This window comes from Saccoglossus kowalevskii, chromosome 14 (genome assembly GCF_978046115.1).
Source record: "Saccoglossus kowalevskii chromosome 14, keSacKowa6.1, whole genome shotgun sequence".
Classification (NCBI taxonomy): Eukaryota; Metazoa; Hemichordata; class Enteropneusta; family Harrimaniidae; genus Saccoglossus; species Saccoglossus kowalevskii.
Genome location: NC_140654.1, coordinates 28,270,115 through 28,291,500, shown reverse-complemented (window position 1 = coordinate 28,291,500; position 21,386 = coordinate 28,270,115). Strand labels below are relative to the sequence as shown.

Genomic DNA, 21,386 nt, shown 5'->3' with positions numbered 1-21,386 from the left:
AAGTAATATGTGTACTGTGCTTAATACAAGGGTGCAATATTCATGAGATATCCATCTTAATTGCTAACAGCTGAGCAGCTCCGTAGATTTGGTTGTGATTGAGTTTTCAGCATCTTAAACAAGCCACTGAACTGCACATGAGATTCTCTGTTCTGCAACTGAAAATGGGCTATATTACAAAATTAATATTCAAGTTCCACTAAGAGATTAAAGTCTGATATGCCCAACACACTAGAGTTGTTTCTTGTATAAATAGGGCTGTTCCTTTTGATTTTATAGAACAACTAATACTTGTCCCATTACTTTTTCCGAAAGAACATTAGATACTTTTGTAGGTTAGTTGTGTTTAGCTCATATATATGTCTTTAGTACATCTCATTAACGCTGTAATTTTCAGATTTGAGTTTTGGACAAATTACTCAAAATTAAATAGATTTCAACTAAGTTTTGCGAACTTGGATTGCATCAAATGTAAGATTCTATTCTTAAATATAAAACTGTTATACATGTAATAGAAGGCAAATACATGTTTGGTAAATTAATTCACGTAGTATTTTAATCATACTACATGTATATCTTGCAATATACTACAATTTTACAACTCATAGTGTGAGTGATGAACTCAGTATGAGATGAGGATTAAGAGTTACATTTTACAACTCATAGTGTGAGTGATGAACTCAGTATGAGATGAGGATTAAGAGTTACATTTTACAACTCATAGTGTGAGTGATGAACTCAGTATGAGATGAGGATTAAGAGTTACATTTTACAACTCATAGTGTGAGTGATGAACTCAGTATGAGATGAGGATTAAGAGTTACATTTTACAACTCATAGTGTGAGTGATGAACTCAGTATGAGATGAGGATTAAGAGTTACATTTTACAACTCATAGTGTGAGTGATGAACTCAGTATGAGATGAGGATTAAGAGTTACATTTTACAACTCATAGTGTGAGTGATGAACTCAGTATGAGATGAGGATTAAGAGTTAGATTTTACAACTCATAGTGTGAGTGATGAACTCAGTATGAGATGAGCATTAAAAGTTACATTTTACAACTCATAGTGTGAGTGATGAACTCAGTATGAGATGAGGATTAAAAGTTACATTTTACAACTCATAGTGTGAGTGATGAACTCAGTATGAGATGAGGATTAAAAGTTACATTTGTACAACTCATAGTGTGAGTGATGAACTCAGTATGAGATGAGGATTAAAAGTTACATTTGTACAACTCATAGTGTGAGTGATGAACTCAGTATGAGATGAGGATTAAAAGTTACATTTGTACAACTCATAGTGTGAGTGATGAACTCAGTATGAGATGAGGATTAAAAGTTACATTTGTACAACTCATAGTGTGAGTGATGAACTCAGTATGAGATGAGGATTAAGAGTTACATTTTACAACTCATAGTGTGAGTGATGAACTCAGTATGAGATGAGGATTAAAAGTTACATTTTACAACTCATAGTGTGAGTGATGAACTCAGTATGAGATGAGCATTAAAAGTTACATTTTACAACTCATAGTGTGAGTGATGAACTCAGTATGAGATGAGGATTAAAAGTTACATTTGTACAACTCATAGTGTGAGTGATGAACTCAGTATGAGATGAGGATTAAAAGTTACATTTTACAACTCATAGTGTGAGTGATGAACTCAGTATGAGATGAGGATTAAAAGTTACATTTGTACAACTCATAGTGTGAGTGATGAACTCAGTATGAGATGAGGATTAAGAGTTACATTTTACAACTCATAGTGTGAGTGATGAACTCAGTATGAGATGAGGATTAAAAGTTACATTTTACAACTCATAGTGTGAGTGATGAACTCAGTATGAGATGAGCATTAAAAGTTACATTTTACAACTCATAGTGTGAGTGATGAACTCAGTATGAGATGAGGATTAAAAGTTACATTTGTACAACTCATAGTGTGAGTGATGAACTCAGTATAAGATGAGGATTAAGAGTTACATTTTACAACTCATAGTGTGAGTGATGAACTCAGTATGAGATGAGGATTAAAAGTTACATTTTACAACTCATAGTGTGAGTGATGAACTCAGTATGAGATGAGGATTAAAAGTTACATTTGTACAACTCATAGTGTGAGTGATGAACTCAGTATGAGATGAGGATTAAGAGTTACATTTTACAACTCATAGTGTGAGTGATGAACTCAGTATGAGATGAGGATTAAGAGTTACATTTTACAACTCATAGTGTGAGTGATGAACTCAGTATGAGATGAGGATTAAAAGTTACATTTTACAACTCATAGTGTGAGTGATGAACTCAGTATGAGATGAGGATTAAAAGTTACATTTGTACAACTCATAGTGTGAGTGATGAACTCAGTATGAGATGAGGATTAAAAGTTACATTTGTACAACTCATAGTGTGAGTGATGAACTCAGTATGAGATGAGGATTAAAAGTTACATTTTACAACTCATAGTGTGAGTGATGAACTCAGTATGAGATGAGGATTAAGAGTTACATTTGTACAACTCATTTATCTTGAAGACACTTGTGATTGGAACGTACTTGACAGGATCACTGGATAAGGGTGAGGAATTATCCTGTCAAAAAGACCAAGAAAGGTTAATTGTGTTAGCAAATTTAAAAAACTACAGTGTACAGCTGCTACCTAATGCAATAATGGATTTCTACACTGTGTCTATCATTCAATTAAAGGGCAGTGGTCACTGCATAGCGATGTTTGAATATTATATAAACAATCACAGGCATTTTACATGTATATACGACCCATATTGAACATGACATGTTGTGACAATGACCCTCCCTTTAATACAGTGATATTGTATCATTGAAGTACTAGTATGCTAGAATTTTCTCTTATTCTTATTCTGTAAACTTTTTAGCTGTTTGACTTTTACTGTAACCACTAATTGTACAGTACAGTCCAAACGTAACTTAACATCTAGCAAGTTTCTAGATGGCTTAAAGCTAGCTTAGGTTGCTTTAAAAAACACCATACTGGTTTATCAAAATTTATGAAAGTTAACTGCCTGAATTATATTAGTATTATTGGTAAATACCACAAAGATTATGTTGCAAATACTGATGAAAATGACACTCATTTTGATTTTGTAGGAAGCCTGAATCAAAATGGAATCTTCCAAAATCAAGTTGAGTCAATTTGTTGACTGCTTGGGAGGTCTGTCTTCAAGAAAAAATAAAAATTGAGCTCGACTGGTGACTTGATGCACATGATTCACACGTATTTTGTTTTATAAAATAGGAATTTCATTTTAATAAATTATGAATTCCATAACTATATTATAAAAAAATTTCCACTGCTACATGTACAAATGTTTGTAAAAATATTTCTTTTATGAACCCATCAAAATTATCAAATTTATTAACATCATATATTTGAGAAAGTAGCAGACATTGAAACATGATAGCGGTTAATGGATTCCTCCTGTTTGAATATCAACATGATTAGGATAATCAGCTGTTATAATTCTAATTCAATCACATGTCAGAGATGATCAATATGCAACATTAGTCCCTTAAATCTCCACATGACAATAATCATATATTACAACTTGCTATTTTTTATAGCAGACTACACGGATAGAGGGACTGTGCAGACTACACGGATAGAGGGACTGTGCAGACTACACGGATAGAGGGACTGTGCAGACTACACGGATAGAGGGACTGTGCAGACTACACGGATAGAGGGACTGTGCAGACTACACGGATAGAGGGACTGTGCAGACTACACGGATAGAGGGACTGTGCAGACTACACGGATAGAGGGACTGTGCAGACTACACGAATAGAGGGACTGTGCAGACTACACGGATAGAGGGACTGTGCAGACTACACGGATAGAGGGACTGTGCAGACTACACGGATAGAGGGACTGTGCAGACTACACGAATAGAGGGACTGTGCAGACTACACGGATAGAGGGACTGTGCAGACTACATGGATAGAGGGACTGTGCAGACTACACGGATAGAGGGACTGTGCAGACTACTACTACTTTCACCATCTTACTACAGCCAGATCTGAAGGCCTTTGCCGCATTCTGGCCACGCTGTGTGGCGCGGATCGTGTGGACGGGTTTCATGTTCTCTGCACGTAATAAGCTCAGTTATTAAGCATCCTTTTTTGGGGATGCCCGGTGGCCGAGGGGAAGACGTGCAGTGGCGTGAAGCTAGGCGATTTGGTGCCGTACGCGAGCACTGGTTCGAGTCACGCACGCAGTACGTGTTTACTATAATTTGACGTAGTATTTACCTTGCCGTTTATTCGGTGTTATTTGCTTACTTTACTTCCTATGTCAACAGCAACTATGAGTTTAAAATTATTTCTCAGTACCTATACACGGATAGAGGGACTGTGCACACACCAATCAATTATAGCATAATTGTATGCAAGGGATTATTATAATATAACTTATATTGACCACAGACATACCTCTGTTAACGTTATTATAGGTGAATGTGCTACTGTAAAATAAGTTATTTTCGCTTGGATTTAATTTTTGCTATTTTTGCTGAAGGGATGATTCAATGAAAATACAATCCAGTGAATATATCATTTTTCACAGTAATCATATTGATGATACCAGTGTTTTCTATATTTGTGGTAATTTCCGTGAAAGGGAAAGGGGAAATGACTAGTAATGAAAACCATTTTCCAGACAGACATCAACTGAAATTACCCCTCCCCCCATACCCCGTGTCATATGCAGAAACACTATAATGTTAAAGGAATAGATAAATTTTGCTATAAACAGCATTGAAGACAGACTACTACATGTATCAGGGATATGAGCGAAATGATTAATAATTTGATCCAGACCGTAATAATTTATAAGCTCTATAAGGTTTGTTTTTCAAATATGCCATATTTGCTCTAATATATTTGGATCAATAAAATATGACTTATTAAATGATTTAAAATATGAAAATAAACACACCTATGATATTTACAAATAAATCAAATATCATATTTTCTCTATTAGCAGTGCATCAAATCTGGTTCACTCGCACTCCTGGATTGGATATGTATTTCAAATAGAGCAAATACAGTGTACCAGCAACATATATAGTGCATTTAGAGGTCTTACTAGCAATTTAAGTTGCCATAATATTTAAGTACAGAGAGTATAAAAGTAGTTTAAATTTATGACATAATCACGAACAATGGAAGTTCTGTTTTGGCATGCTATATTTTATCCTTTGAAATCAAGACACACATTTAATAAAGTTGGTTTCTGATATTTCCATGGCAACAACATCCGTTTTTCTCAAAAGGAAATCTTAGGAATTTCCAATATGACTGATCAATGCTTAAAACTAGTCTGAATGTAGTTCTAAGCCACACTGTGATCTATTTCACAGTCCCATTCAAGCAAAGTATGAGCACACATAAAGAGTGTGCTTGCATGCATGAGTTTTACTTAGTTCTCAATTTTGCATGCATTGATTCAAGCATGGCAGAAAGAGAAGATAATTATGCATAAATTACAACATATGCATTTAGTGAATATGATTTTGGGGGGGGGGGAGGGGTAGGCACATAGTACAATTTATTAAGAGGTAGTTTCTAATTGGTATAAAAAAAAAAAGAATAATAATTTTAACTTGAAAATATTTTTTAGAATAGCATTATTGATAAATGTGGTGCTTAACATGTTTCCATGCCATGTTTTCATATTTCCATGCTGTTAATACATCAACACGCTATGCTAACTCATATACACACAGTTTTCATACAATTAAATGTTGCACTCACACACTGTACTCACAAGAATAATAATTTTAACTTGAAAATATTTTTTAGAATAGCATTATTGATAAATGTGGTGCTTAACATGTTTCCATGCCATGTTTTCATATTTCCATGCTGTTAATACATCAACACGCTATGCTAACTCATATACACACAGTTTTCATACAATTAAATGTTGCACTCACACACTGTACTCACATGTTGCACTCACACACTGTACTCACATGTTGCACTCACACACTGTACTCACATGTTGCACTCACACACTGTACTCACATGTTGCACTCACACACTGTACTCACACGTTGCACTCACACACTGTACTCACACGTTGCACTCACACACTGTACTCACACGTTGCACTCACACACTGTACTCACACGTTGCACTCACACACTGTACTCACAAGTTGCACTCACACACTGTACTCACACGTTGCACTCACACGCTGTACTCACACGCTGTACTCACACGTTGCACTCACACGCTGCACTCACACGCTGCACTCACACGCTGCACTCACACGCTGCACTCACACGCTGCACTCACACGCTGCACTCACACGCTGCACTCACACACTGCACTCACACACTGCACTCACACACTGCACTCACACACTGCACTCTCACACTGCACTCACACACTGCACTCACATGTTTACACACTGTACTCACATGTTTACACACTGTACTTATATGTTGTGCTTACATGTTTACACACTGTACTCACATGTTTACACACTGTACTCACATGTTGTGCTTACATGTTTACACACTGTACTTATATGTTGTGCTTACATGTTTACACCTGTGCTTACATGTTTACACCTGTACTCGCATGTTTACACACTGTACTCGCATGTTTACACACTGTACTCACATGTATACACACTGTACTCAATGTTTACACACTGTACTCACATGTTTACACACTGTACTCACATGTTTACACACTGTACTCACATGTTTACACACTGTACTCACATGTTTACACACTGTACTCACATGTTTACACACTGTACTCACATGTTTACACACTGTACTTGCATGTTGTGCTTACATGTTTACACACTACACTTACATGTTTACACACTGTGCTTACATGTTTACATACTGGTAATATGTTTACACATTGCTTACATGGTTACACGCTGTTCTTACATGGTGCTTAAATGTTGTTATTGTTAATTGCTTACATGTTTACAAGCTATTTACACACCATGCTTACTTTATTACATGCTACATGCGTACAGCTCTGTTTTTATTTCAGCAATTGTACAAATTCCAATCAGAGATATTTAATTCTAAAAGTTGTCTGCAGCAGTTGTTAACAGAGTCACTGATGTGACAGTTATGGGTAATTATGACTGATGTGAAAACAGAATAACGGTAAATTGACCTCAGAAATTAAAAATCTAATTAAGTAAAAACTTCTTATATGTGAATACCGGTACGTGCTTTATAGTATAGCTAATGTATTTACTTTGATGAAGACAACACCATAGGGACTACCTTGTAATTAGGAGTATCAACTTTATCTCCACTCAATATATTTGATGAAATTAAATACTGTTGAAATAGCTGCATGCCATTTTATCAAATTTGCATGAATACACAGAATAATTTAACTAAAGTGCTAATAATCTCATTGTGAGAATATAGACTAGCTCTATTACGGTAGCTAAAATAACACACTAGCTAAAAAGACATTTATACTCTAACAATATGGTCCTCACTCAAATTAGTGACTGTAGGAATGAAATGTTTATGAAGCATATGTATATCATCAATAATCGGCGTACAGCAAGGTCTCTCATCAAAATGCAGTTCAGACTGTTTTGAAAAATCAATTAAGATAAAAAGGCATGATACGAGTGAAACCACTGTTTTAGTAACCGTGGTGAAACCAACTATTACAGTAGATTTCTGCAATATTATTTGGTTTGGTCTATCACGTGATGTGATTTGGCCCATCATGTGATGTGATTTGGCCTATCATGTGATGCTATTTGGCCAATCAGGTGATGTGGTTTGACCTATCATGTGATGTGATTTGGCCTATCATGTGATGCTATTTGGCCTATCATGTGATGCTATTTGGCCAATCATGTGATGTGATTTGGCCTATCATTATTCCTTACAATTTTTGTTGCAAACAAAATCAGAGTAAACAGATTTATTTATTTTTTTGAAATGATCTTTTAAAAATGTTGAGCAAAATGTTGAAAAAAAAAAATAATTCAATTTATTGTATGCTATGTGAAAAGAGAAAGTTATTTCATTAGTAGGACTAATATTAAAAATATTGTTAATGTAGGTCATCGATAAAACCTTGAGAAATTATATCAGCTGTTACACGAAAAATAATATTAACACTTTTGGGCCTCATTTAAAGAGTTTTATTCATATTTATCTTTCACACAGAGTGATTTATTGATACATATTTATTTATAAATGAATATCCCCTGTAGATATGTGGTACCTAGCTTCATGAAATGTCACCAGGAAATAATTTATATTTATGAATCTAAGCATAGGAATTCAATTCTGAACGTGAACATACCGTATTTCCTTGATTAGAAATACAACAGGTGATTTTATGTTCACTGCGTGTATTAAGGAAAATAATTAAGGTGCATACAACTGGAAATATTGAACAATTTTATTTTGAACTTGAATTTTTTTTTTATAGCTCTATGTCAAAATGAGGATCTTTGAGAGGGGAATATTGTGTTGAGATACTCTCATTTCATGATGACCATCAGCAAATGTATATACTGTAGAATACTTTATTTTAGCTGGAATTAATTTTCGCTGAAAAGGCTTTTTGGGCATTTTGGAATTTATTTTCACTGATTTTTGATGAGTTTAATGTGAAATATAGGAAACAAATTATATTTGCTGGATTTTATTTTCACGGAATCATCCCTTCAGCGAAAATAAATTCCAAGCGAAAATAAAGTATTCTACAGTACTAGTAGCACATTATTAAGTGCAGAAATACTCATAGAATACTGTAAAATACTTTATTTGGCTTAGAATTAATTTTCACTGTTTTCGCTGAAAATAAAATCCAGCAAATATACCTTTTTTGTATTTTTTACATTCATCTCATCAAAAATCAGTGAAAATAAATTCCATATAGAAAACTCAAAATGTTTTTTTTAGCGAAAATTGATTCCAGCTAAAATTTACAATACTTTCGCATTTGTTGAATCCTACACAATGTTTTGACATCACCACTACGCTGTAACCTTTGTTGGTACTATTTTTATATTTGATTTCACATATAACATACGATCATGAAGTGAACAGAAAATGGTTTATTGCGATCATCTCAAAAATGGTCACATGGTCAGTAAACTGCTTTTATATTTTGGTGATCAAGAAAACAAATTACATACGTCAAGGCTATTGGTGATGAAATACATGCATTATTGGTTTGTAAGAACCAAAGGTTAATAACTCGTCATACACAATTGTCATTGTATAATGATAGCTTACTAACATCATCAGAACAAAACATGTTCAAACAAATCTTAAGTTCAAATGATGGTTTCATTACCAACAGTCTGGGAAAGTTCATCCATGATATTTTAACAGAAAACACAAATTATACTTTTAATATTTAACATTTTTTTCTAACATTTATTTTATATTTTTATTTTACAGTGTTTGTTTATTAGTTATTTGTTTGTTTGTTTATAAAGTGATGTATATTGGCCATAGATGATGTATTTTCCATGCATTATATTGTGTCAAATAAAATAGACTATATACTATACATCAGGAAAAATGTACATAATTATAGCAATGAACATTTTACATGGACAGCATGTCACTGTGACTTTTGCACAATTTATAAGAATATCCCTCAAATCATGAAAACTGCGAAAATTGGTTTAGAGTATCTGCATTACACGTATTATACAAGTGTGGTGAAAGGTAGACACCTGGGGTTTGAAGTGATCTTCACAGATGGGTACACTTCAATTTAAATAACAGTTACATTGGTGTACATGTGCTTCTGAACTGCTGCTTGTCTATAAAAGGAATTACAAATGACATAGATTGTACACATGTAATTCACTGGAGACATGTGTTTATTCACTTAAATCCCAATGGACTCTCTTTCTGTAAATGTGCCTGGTGTATCATGCTTTGGCTGTAATTACTGGCCTATAACAATTATTAAAGGTGACATTGGGATGAGTTTTTTCAACGTATATTTCCCAAATTAGTTATACTCTCCATAAAGAAACATTGTTACACTAGACAGCTCAAAATGAATTATTGCTCAAACAAAAATTAAAAATAATTTTCACTTTCTAGCAAAGATCTTGAAAATTTGCGAAACTAATGTGGTTCACAGATGTGTATTATAATGATAATATACTGGTAGTTTAGAGAAAGTAAGTATGGTATCTCCTCTATTAGAAGTATCATTCTGAGACTGTAAATCAGAGCCAATGTTTTGACAATTACGATAGAAGTATAATAAATTTCAGTTTATTGTGAACACCATTTTTGTTGGCTAATTCTTGGTGCAACATTATGCCTGTTTTCATGTATTTAAATGATCACATAATTAATAGTAAATAAGCAATACAATATACACAGGAGTTTCTTTGGTACACTCAGGATAAGTTCTTTAATGCCTCCATTCATTACAAATGACCCTTTATATTCTATTGCCTGGAAGGAACTTCTACCAATTCTACTATCTTCCTTAATTTGGGGCCACTTGTGGTATGGTCTTCGAATACGGTTTCACTGCGATAACATATCAGTTGTCCAAATATGGAAAAAAGGCTCCTCATCATGTCCACGGATTATGCAACTTGTCCGACTGCTGTTCTTCACTGCAGCATCTAATAACTTTCATGTCATGATCTCACATATCTCAGGGTTTAATAACGATATCGCTGACTCTCTCTCTCGCCAACAGATATTGCGGTTTCAACGACTGGCACCTCAGGCAAACAGGGTCCCAACCAAAACTCCGGACCTGTGCACCCTCTTAACGGCTCCGATGTGCGACGTAGTCCCGTCAACCTCACACAACAAGCCTGCCACTACATCAACCTGAGCATTGCACCAGGTACACGACGGACATATCATGCGGGACAAACTTGCTATCTTCTCTTCTGTCGCATGTATGGAATGAATCCTTATCCACTAACGCAACGCTCAACGATTCTGTTTATGACACATCTTGCAACGTCGTCACTTACCTATGGTACGCTAAAAGTTTACCTCGCAGCTATCATCCGTGCACACATCGAAACTGGCTTCACCTCATCAATACGCGACGACCTCCTGCTTCACTTCACTATGCAAGGCATTAAAAGACATCACGGCGTGCCAAATCATGTAAAACTCCCAATCAAAATTGCACTGATGCGAATGCTTAAGAACACCGTCGCAAACCATCCCACTATTTGCAACCATGACAAAGCTATGTTGTGGTCTGCCTTCACACACTGGCGTTCTTCGGCTTCTTGAGAGTCAGCGAATTTGTCGCACCCGCGTCAACCACCTTCGATCCACAATGCACTTTACTGACGGCAGACATCACGTGCAACACAGACCTCGTCATTGCGCTCAAGGCTTCTAAGACAGACCCATTCCGCCGGGGATGTAACACTATCATCGCACCCTCACAGTCATCGGTCTGCGCTGTACAGGCATACCAGGCGTACAAAGCACTACATAGTTCCGTCGCTCATCTACCTGCATTCCAGTTCGCCAACAGTAATTTCCTCACGCGGCAAGCTGTTAGCAACCACATTCGAGACCTTCTCACTCGCGCATCTGTACCAGATGTTAACCATTACACAGTTTCCGCAGTGGTGCAGCCACGACAGCTGCCGCCGCAAATCTTCCGGACTGGTTGATCAAGGCACTGGGCAAGTGGCGCAGCGACGCCTACCAGACGTACATTCGCACGCCCCCCCAGCATCATCCGCTCAGTTCCGGGTCACTTGCTCTTCTTTAACTGTAATTTCGACATTTGTTTTGAGATTTCATTTCGTTTTCGTTACATGTATTTGCAGTGTATTTAGTTAAATGTTTTATCGGTTTAACCATGCTTTGTTTTATCTTATCGCGATAGACTTTGTAAATTTATCGGTTTCTTTAGCTTGTTTCTTTTTCTTATTTACAGTATGTTTGTTATGTTGCTGTGCAAGTTTTTTCAATTTTTTTTTTTTGTGGTCAATTATCAGCTTGTTTCACTCTTCGTGTAAAGCCCCATCTCCCGCAACACATCATCCTGCCTTTAAATTTGGGGGTTTCCACCACAGACCAAGCAGACTTTACACGGGTACCCATGCTGTCCATCCCCCTGGGGTTGTGAGTCTATCTGCAGGCTCCCGCCAGGGGGACGCCAGCCATGACGCCCGCCTGTACAGTCTCTGCTGGTGGAAGGTTGCAACCAGGTACCACGCGCTCAGCGTCATGATGCAATTCACAGGCGAGTCGCATCATGGAGCGGTTCGCTGCGACGCCTGCGTCCGCAACTCGCTCCCCCTTCCACTTTTGCCAAAACCTTGTGTCTTGTGTCATTTATTGAAGCATTAATAGTATGATTATGAATATAATTTATAGTCTGTGTTAATGCTCAATTATGACATGCATTGACCAAGCTGGCATCCCCCTTTCATATTTTGACACCTCCCATGCCACATTGTACTTCATGCAATATTTGCTCACATTTCGTCCTTCAGTCGGATTTAAATTAATTAACACCAGACTGTTCATTCGCTTATCCGTGCTCGCATCCTCTTCAAGCATCAGTTCGTTTTGCCGCACCGTACGATACACATCATCTCAGCAGACCTCCCACCCACCCATTCATGCAAAGGTCTCTATAAACCAATTTCTATACCATTACCTATCTCACTCAAGTGTAACTCATGTTTATCTGCTCATGAACAACCTTAGCAATAAACAGGTAAGGGGGTTTCCACCACAGACCAAGCAGACTTTACACGGGTACCCACGCTGTCCATCCCCCTGGGGTTGTGAGTCTATCTGCAGGCTCCCGCCAGGGGGACGCCAGCCATGACGCCTGCCTGTACAGTCTCTGCTGGTGGAAGGTTGCAACCAGGTACCACGCGCTCAGCGTCATGATGCAATTCACAGGCGAGTCGCATCATGGAGCGGTTCGCTGCGACGCCTGCGTCCGCAACTCGCTCCCCCTTCCACTTTTGCCAAAACCTTGTGTCTTGTGTCATTTATTGAAGCATTAATATGCAAGTTAATTAGTAAACAAAACAAACTGAATGTAAACAGAACTTTCTCCCAAGTATGTGTCCAAAGAAAACTCAAAGGGATGAGGTTGGACTGGCTAAGCTGCATGGATTGAGACACACCTGTGACATTTAAGCTTGCATCAATATTGATACTATCCAAAAATGTTAGCACTGAAGGAATGGGTGGGTGGGCAAATAATGCTACTGCTATGCTATGCTATGCTTAGGCTGTGAATGAGTTTACTGATGACACTATCCTTCATTTTTTTTATAATTCTGGACCAAATAGGCATAATTTCTTATTGATTAGATGTCTTGATCAAAATTTTGGAAAAATTAAAAAAAAACCATTTGGTTTAAAATTTGTGATGGTGAAAAAACGTTGACTTTGGTGTACAAATAGAGAAGACAAGACAGTGTATGTAACCACACATCTAACAAAACTAATTACTACTCAGTTAATGAACTAGAAATAGTTGATAGTTCATAATGCCAGCACTAAATACAATATTATGCCAGCATTAGTTATATACAACTAGTTGATGTTACCAGTTAATGTTAATTAATTAATACTACCAATACTAATTCAAATACTACCCCCCGGTAGTTAAAATACCAGTACCAAGAAGTTACTGGTTAATAATGTAAGAACTAGTTACTATTATTAATGCCAGTACTCCTTAATAACACCAGTAATCCTTAATACTGCCAGTACTATGAAAGGTTTAATTGAGGATATAGAGGACATACAGAAAAAAAATGTGTTTGTTATATTAAATTATTGAATTTTATAAGCTTTTTATGAGAACATGGAATTCTACTCTAAACTAGAAATAAATGAGGCAGCAATAATGGGATCCTTTCAATATATGCAATACATTTATGCTGAAAGATGAACTTTTATTTCAATTGGAAAGAGAGGTGTTAAGAATTGAAAAAAAAAATTCAGGCAAAATAATAGTAGATGGCACACTCACACAATACAAGACATATAATGATTAAATATATAATCTGCATAAATTCCCCCATCCTCACATAATGGTCTGCTCTTAACCTTTTTATAGTCTGCACTTTCCTTCAGAAGACTGGGACAAAAATAGGGTGAAAATAGGGTGAAAAGGTTAAGTGCCAGAACTTGTCAGATGCATGTATATGACATTACTATACAGAGGTCAAGTTCCATTATTTATAATGACAGATATTAATTAAGTCAAATCAAAAATTATTATACCAACAGTAGCTTTATTACTGCATTATTTATTACTGCATTATTTTATTATTTTGTGACTGCAGACAATTTTAAAACTGGAGCGTTACAAAGGCAATATGAACTTTAATACGAGTAATATACAATAAATTTCAATTTTGAGAGAGACAAGTTTTCACAGCATTCAAATCAGTCAAATCGCAATAATGTCTGAGTTGTAAATTAAATGATTTATAGTATATTATTTATTTATATGCATCATTTGTTTTGTTTACTGAACTAGTAATATGATTTGTTTACACTGAAATAATCACTCTGGAAATATGAACACATACAGTTTAAATTAAGATTAAATTAGGGCTTACATAAATCTGATCTTCCTATGCTTGCCTAAAATCAATATTGTATGCAACAATGACTTGAGCCTGGATCTTCAAAGCAGAAAACAGAAGACTTGTGGACCCATAAATGGAGGTGTGGACAAGTGAATTGTTGTAAAAATTATATTATTAAGTTATTATTATATATTATTACCATATTTCCTGTATTTGAAACTCATCTCAAATAGAAGTGCATACAAACCAAAAATCACATTGACTGTATCTCGAATCATTAAAATATTATTTATTTTGACGATAGAAAAATATCTATATGTCACTTATTATTATATTATTTGCACTTTTAATAGGGTAAATATGGTTTATCAAATCAAGCCAGGAAGCTAAAAAAATAATAATAATTATTTGTGTAAATAATTATGGTTAATGCCAGTGGAAATTTGGAAACAGTTTATCCATGATCAAATATGCACATAAGATAGTGATATTCATCATAAATATTAATTAGTTTGTGCATATTAATAAGGATATGAATATAAATGAGAATGAAGTAATCAGTACTTACCATTAGGAAATGCAAGCACACTTATGATAAGGAAGAAGAACACAATGAAACATACACCAGCCCAAATATTGTCCTCAGTACTCACTTCATCATCCCTGGCAAAAGAGAAAAAAACCTGGAATTATTAATTGGGCAGATGTAATGGGCAGTTACATTTTGTACATATACAATGGAGGGGAGGGGGCAGCTGATGAGGGGGTGGAATGGAGTCTGGTGTAAAATAAGACTCTGGTTAAAGGCCATTTATATTCTACTCTTTTTGCGTTTTCAATTTTCTATATATTATATTATTACCCTAACTTACTATGAGATTTGTATTAGAAGAAGCTGCAACATAACGAAAACTCATCATTTCTCATATGTGTAGATGCTCTTATAGAAGCCTCATCCCCCTCTATTGCATTATACAATTTTAATAGAAGCCACAGCTTCTAATACAGATTTTACAATAGTATAAGTACAGTTCTTTCATAATGTCTACTAATTCAAAAGTTTAATATTTATAGAATGAGAAGTGATAAGAAAAGGATGTAAATTGCATTTCCCTGCATGCATTTTCAGAGCTATTTCATCTGCGAGTATTACGCTGTACTATATCCATTTTGTACAATCTTGTGAAAGCTCTGAATAGTGTATTTTGTTGTTAACAATAAGTCAGAATATACTCAGACAAGCCCAAGGACTGAAATAAATGCCTGTTCCACCTGTTCCAGACAGGCAGATTTTGGTAGAACAGTCAATATAGAAATTGCCTGTGGACACAATTTTACCATGGAACTACATAGTTTGCATGGTTCCGTGATTTTACTGAATTAGCCAAATCTCCAGTAGCTAGCAGGAAAAATGAAAAACATGACAGGGTAAAGGTAATGTGAATACTGTAATGTTTCCTAGGTACCTCAAAAATTGGTACCTTGAAATATTTCTAATGTGTCCTTCATAAAAATAATGGCTTAAATTATCAAGAAAACTGTACAATGTACAATACATGTAAAATAAGGTAGATTGTTAGAAGAAAAACAAAACAATTAAAGCTTACAGTGAAGTTATCCCCTGGATAAACACAGAATAGATAACAAAACCCTTGAAGACAATAAATTACAATCATATTGTAATCTTTTACCATTAAAAAATATCAGTACAATGAAAAAAGATTAACACAATTATTCATCTACAAGCATGTTTGCTAAGAATAAAACCTCTATAGTTATTTTTTTGATGTCAAATTAATTTTTAATATTCTTTTCTATACAATGTTTTTAAATTATTGACTTCACATTATAGAAAAGTACAACTATACATTTCACAAGCCAATCCTCAGAGACACCAAGCAGTATGTAAATGTATGTAAAAGCGAAAGACTCGGTTGAGGAATAAAGACATATCACAACTAACCTGCGCTGTATCATCCTGAGGCACTGTGTGCCCAACACATACATTTTAATTACATCTATCGACACAACAATTTCTCACTTTTCCACCCACTCCATGGCCCGAAGGAAAAAAAAACTCATCATGAATATATTCATTAGCATATTTCACCCTGCCATAAATAAACCCCACAGGATATTTGAATACATTATGTAGCCTTGCTGCTAAACATTCTGCAATCATTCTATTTCATTCTGGCAGTGAAATTACAATTTCCTTTACATTATGTAACATTTGTGCATAATTATCATCACTAGAAACCAGATTTCCTGATAGGTAAACAGCTGAGCAGGATAGCTACATGCAGTAGCATGCATGATGAATAGAAGGAAGATCGATACAAACTATGACGCATATACAGATCAATAATATCTTCTTTGTAGATCGTGACAAGTGGTAAATTTTCTTCTTAGAATTACAATACAGCTACATTTTAGTTGAAAATAATCTGAGACATCAATAACAATGTGAAAAGCTCCAGTTGAATAAAAGCTAAGAGTTGACCAATTGAAATTGAGAAGGGCGATCTTTACACGTAACACATGTATCCAGAACTTTTTGATTACATTTTCTTTTAGTATAGCAGTGTATGTAATTCTATAAAATGTTTTGGAGCAATCACAGACTTTTAAATATACTAAGTAAATGGTAAAGAGCAGTCAATTATACTATCCAATTTAGTTCAGTGCACTTTTCTGTTTCAAGGGGAAATTATGTTCACTGGTTACAGCAAGGATTTTTTATCTGATTTTGTTTATCAGATCCCAAAAAGTCGTTTTACGTGAGATGGTTTTTAAGGCAATGCACTGAGAATCTGTTGATGTGAAACAACAATAATAAATGCATTAAAACTGGCGACGACAGATGACCAGCTGTCTGTGAAAAACCACATGACTGACATTATGCCAATGCCATTTTATCATATGAATGAGTCATCAGACGATAACATTGGATTTTGACTTTTTGACTAAAATATGGTATTGGTCATGTTTATACGAGAAAGGACACAAACAACTGATTGGTGCCCTGCTTTATGAATTGCTTCATGTAAATCAGCATCAAACCAAAAATATGCATCTATCAAAACATGAAGCCCAAAACTCACAGAAAACGGTATTTTGGGATGGTGGTTGAGACTCCCCTGAACAGTGTAACAAGATTAGCCCTACGGGTGTAACATATATAAATTTGGTTGTTTAGGATTACTTCAAAGTTGAGTTCCTGTTGTATTCTCAAATTTTAACCGGCTCGATCGGCGTTCCACAGCATTGCGCACAGAGCCCATAGAAATGCATGTACAGTGATGCGCGTCGTAGCAACGTGGAACGTCTTGTGATGTAACTCTGTCCCCAAGGATACATTGAAATTCAAGAAGCAGTGAATAGTTTTTTATATACCGGTAGCAATTTATAATTTGTTAACATTATATAAATTTCAGATGACCTTTAAACAATTTGACCAACAACAATGAATAATTTGACCAATGATTGAAGGAAACTTGCAAAGACTTGTGGGTAATGTTCATTACTGGAGTATTATCGATGGCTTCTATATCCAGAGAAAGCATATTATTTTGATATGAATGAAGTGTGAGCGATCTTCCAGGGTAAATGTTTTATAAATTTTTATAAAAATATTCATGCATTTATAAAATTTACTGTATTACAGTGAAAAATAAATAGAATATGATGGTCAACACCGGTTGCTGGCTAAAAATATAGAGATATACATATCTTTATTACGTTATTTATAATTTAGCATAAGTGACAAGAGTTCATTATTTTGATACAAGTAATGTATCATTTCTTAGAAGCAGAACACCTACATTTGAAATATACTGTTTTTTTTAACCACAATTGTCGTTCAGCGCTAAATTAAAGCCATGTACATTTTGCACATTTTTATGTATTTTCCTAATTTTGTTACAAGTCTTGATCAAAACAAACATAGTTTCCTATTGGTTACAAGTCTTGATCAAAACAGACATAATTTCCTATTGGTTACAAGTCTTGATCAAAACAGACATAATTTCCTATTGGTTACAAGTCTTGATCAAAATTTTCAAGAAATTCAGAAAAATGTTATAGGTTTGAAATTTGTGAGTGGTGATAACAGCTCAAAGCATTAAAACAAATTGTGAAATTCTAAAAATAAAAAGAATAAGGTCTAAAAAAATGTGCACTATAAAATAAGACTCTGATCTTTTTTCTTGGTTCTGCACAGCGCCCTCGTTTGACAAATTGATTGATTAAACCTGTACAACTTGCTTCTGATATATATTCAGTAAATAATTTAACAACAATTTTCTTTCCTGAAAATATGCATTATTCATCAGTCATTGATCATGTATAATAAGCAATACAATATTTTTCCTATTTGCTGTCAACAAAATACATTTTCTTGTAAAATACTAAATATTTCCACTTAGAATTCATCTGTCTATTTTCACTGAAGGGATGATTCAGTGAAAATAAAACCCAGTAAATATATCTTTTTATCGATATTTTACATTCAATGCATGGCACAGTCCCTGTTAGTTATCAAATTTAAGATATATAGTTTTGTTTATAGTAATATAGCTGGAATATAACCATGTCAGGAATATGATTTTGTTAACATTAAAATGATTGACATTTGTATCTGCTGCTCGTCATACAAGTACTTGTCCATATTGAGAGATATTGATCTGGAACAGCATTCAAAATCAGCCATTTTGAATACATGTATATATATATATATATATAACATGATGTATAATGAATATATAAAATTTGAATATAATCAGTCAAAGCATTTAAGAGATATGGCTCTAGAAGCCCAATCATTAAAACAAAATGGCCGAAAGTCAGCCATTTTGAATCCAATCTGAAAAATAAAATGACGTGCATCAAGAACCTGTAATGTCTAATGTATGTACCAAGTTTGAACGAAATCCATCCATAAATGCCAGAAATGCTTAGTATTTGATGATTTTTTAGCACAAAAATGATGACAATTCGGCCATTTTGAATAGAATCGTCAAACTAATATATCTGTTTATCTATGACATGATGTATAATGAATATTTAAAATTTGAATATAATCAGTCAAAACAAGTCGGAGATATGGATCTAGAAGCCCATTCATTAAAACAAAATGGCCACCAGACAGCCATTTTGAATCCAATCTGAAAAATAAAATGACGTGCATCAAGAACCTGTAATGTCTAATGTATGTACCAAGTTTGAACGAAATGCATCCATAAATGCCAGAAATGCTTAGTATTTGATGATTTTTTAGCACAAAAATGATGACAATTCGGCCATTTTGAATAGAATCGTAAAACTAATATATCTGTTTATCTATGACACGATGTATAATGAATATTTAAAATTTGAATATAATCAGTCAAAACAAGTTGGAGATATGGATCTAGAAGCCCATTCATTAAAACAAAATGGCCGCCAGACAGCCATTTTGAATCCAATCTGAAAAATAAAATGATGTGCATCAGGAACCCGTAATGTCTAATGTATGTACCAAGTTTGAACAAAATCCATCCATAAATGCTTGATATTTGATGATTTTTTTAGCACAAAAATGACCACCATTCGGCCATTTTGAATAAGATCGTCAAACTAATATATCTGTTTATCTATGACATGATGTATAATGAACATTAAAATTTGAATATAATCAGTCAAAACAAGTCCGAGATATGGGTCTAGAAGCCCATTCATTAAAACAAAATGGCCATTTTGAATCAAGGTCCCATAATGTCTAATGTATATACCAAGTTTGAACAAAATCCATCTGTAAACAGCCAAGAAATGCTTGATTTTGATGATTTTTAGCACAAAAATGGCCGCCATCCGGCCATCTTGAATCAGATCGTGTAACAAATTGACATGCATATGTATAATACATGTACGATGTATGTGTGAAGTTTGATTGTGATTGGTCCAGGCATTTCTAAAATACAGGTCCGGACACACGCACGGATGGACGGACACACAGAGGTCAAAACATATTTCACAGTGAAGGTACTTTCTCGGCTCATTATGCATAAAAGCAGGTTTTATAGCACAAGGTCAATGTCACCATAACAACTTAATCACTCAACAAAATTTGAAGTACCTCAATTTGAACTCTGCCAAATACACTTACACATGTATCTGGAAATATAATGATATTGTTGCTAGGATACAAATCATGTTAGGATTTAATGACTAGATAAAAATGAGCCATGAAGTGAAACATTTCTGCATAAGCTTATTGGTCAGTTGATACCAGTGGAACCTGTATAACAGACAATAGTTTTTTTATACTATGGGGCATGAGGCCCCAGAACATGTATACTTGTACATATTAATAATTTCTAACATTAAATGTTTTCCCATAAATCAAATTATATATTTTTTGATTCTCTGAAGTGTACATGCATTTGTTTGCATGTTGTTTTCTAATCTATTCCATTTTAGTTAATCTTATAGCTGGAATTAGTTGCAATTTGCTCTTCTTACAAGGAACACTTATTGCATAACAACAAGGGTCTGTTGACATTTGTTTCCATGACAAGCCACACTTAGTAAGGCTTGTCAATTATTTGCATACACCCACAGTGCTTGAAATTCAGTATTCTGAGAGTACTCAATTCAAAGCAAAAATTTCACAAAAATACCTTTGAAATTGTGAAAGAAATATCAAGGCATATATATAAGTGAAGTATCATGGCAAGCACTTCTAAACTGATGTACATGTACATGTATGACCCTCAGTGAATTTCAAGGTCAGCATGATCCAAAAACTGATAAGAT

The 21,386-nt window shown here is 34.7% G+C and overlaps 1 protein-coding gene across 1 annotated transcript in view; it reads right to left on the bottom strand.

Annotated features, from left to right (window-relative positions):
- LOC102801541 (phosphatidylserine synthase 1-like) overlaps positions 1–21,386 on the bottom strand; it is a 58,005-nt gene that overhangs the window by 19,381 nt on the left and 17,238 nt on the right. Inside the window, exon 2 of the mRNA XM_085508096.1 lies at positions 15,160–15,254. Coding sequence (XP_085364222.1) covers positions 15,160–15,254 — 95 coding nt within the window. The remainder of the gene's footprint in view (positions 1–15,159; positions 15,255–21,386) is intronic.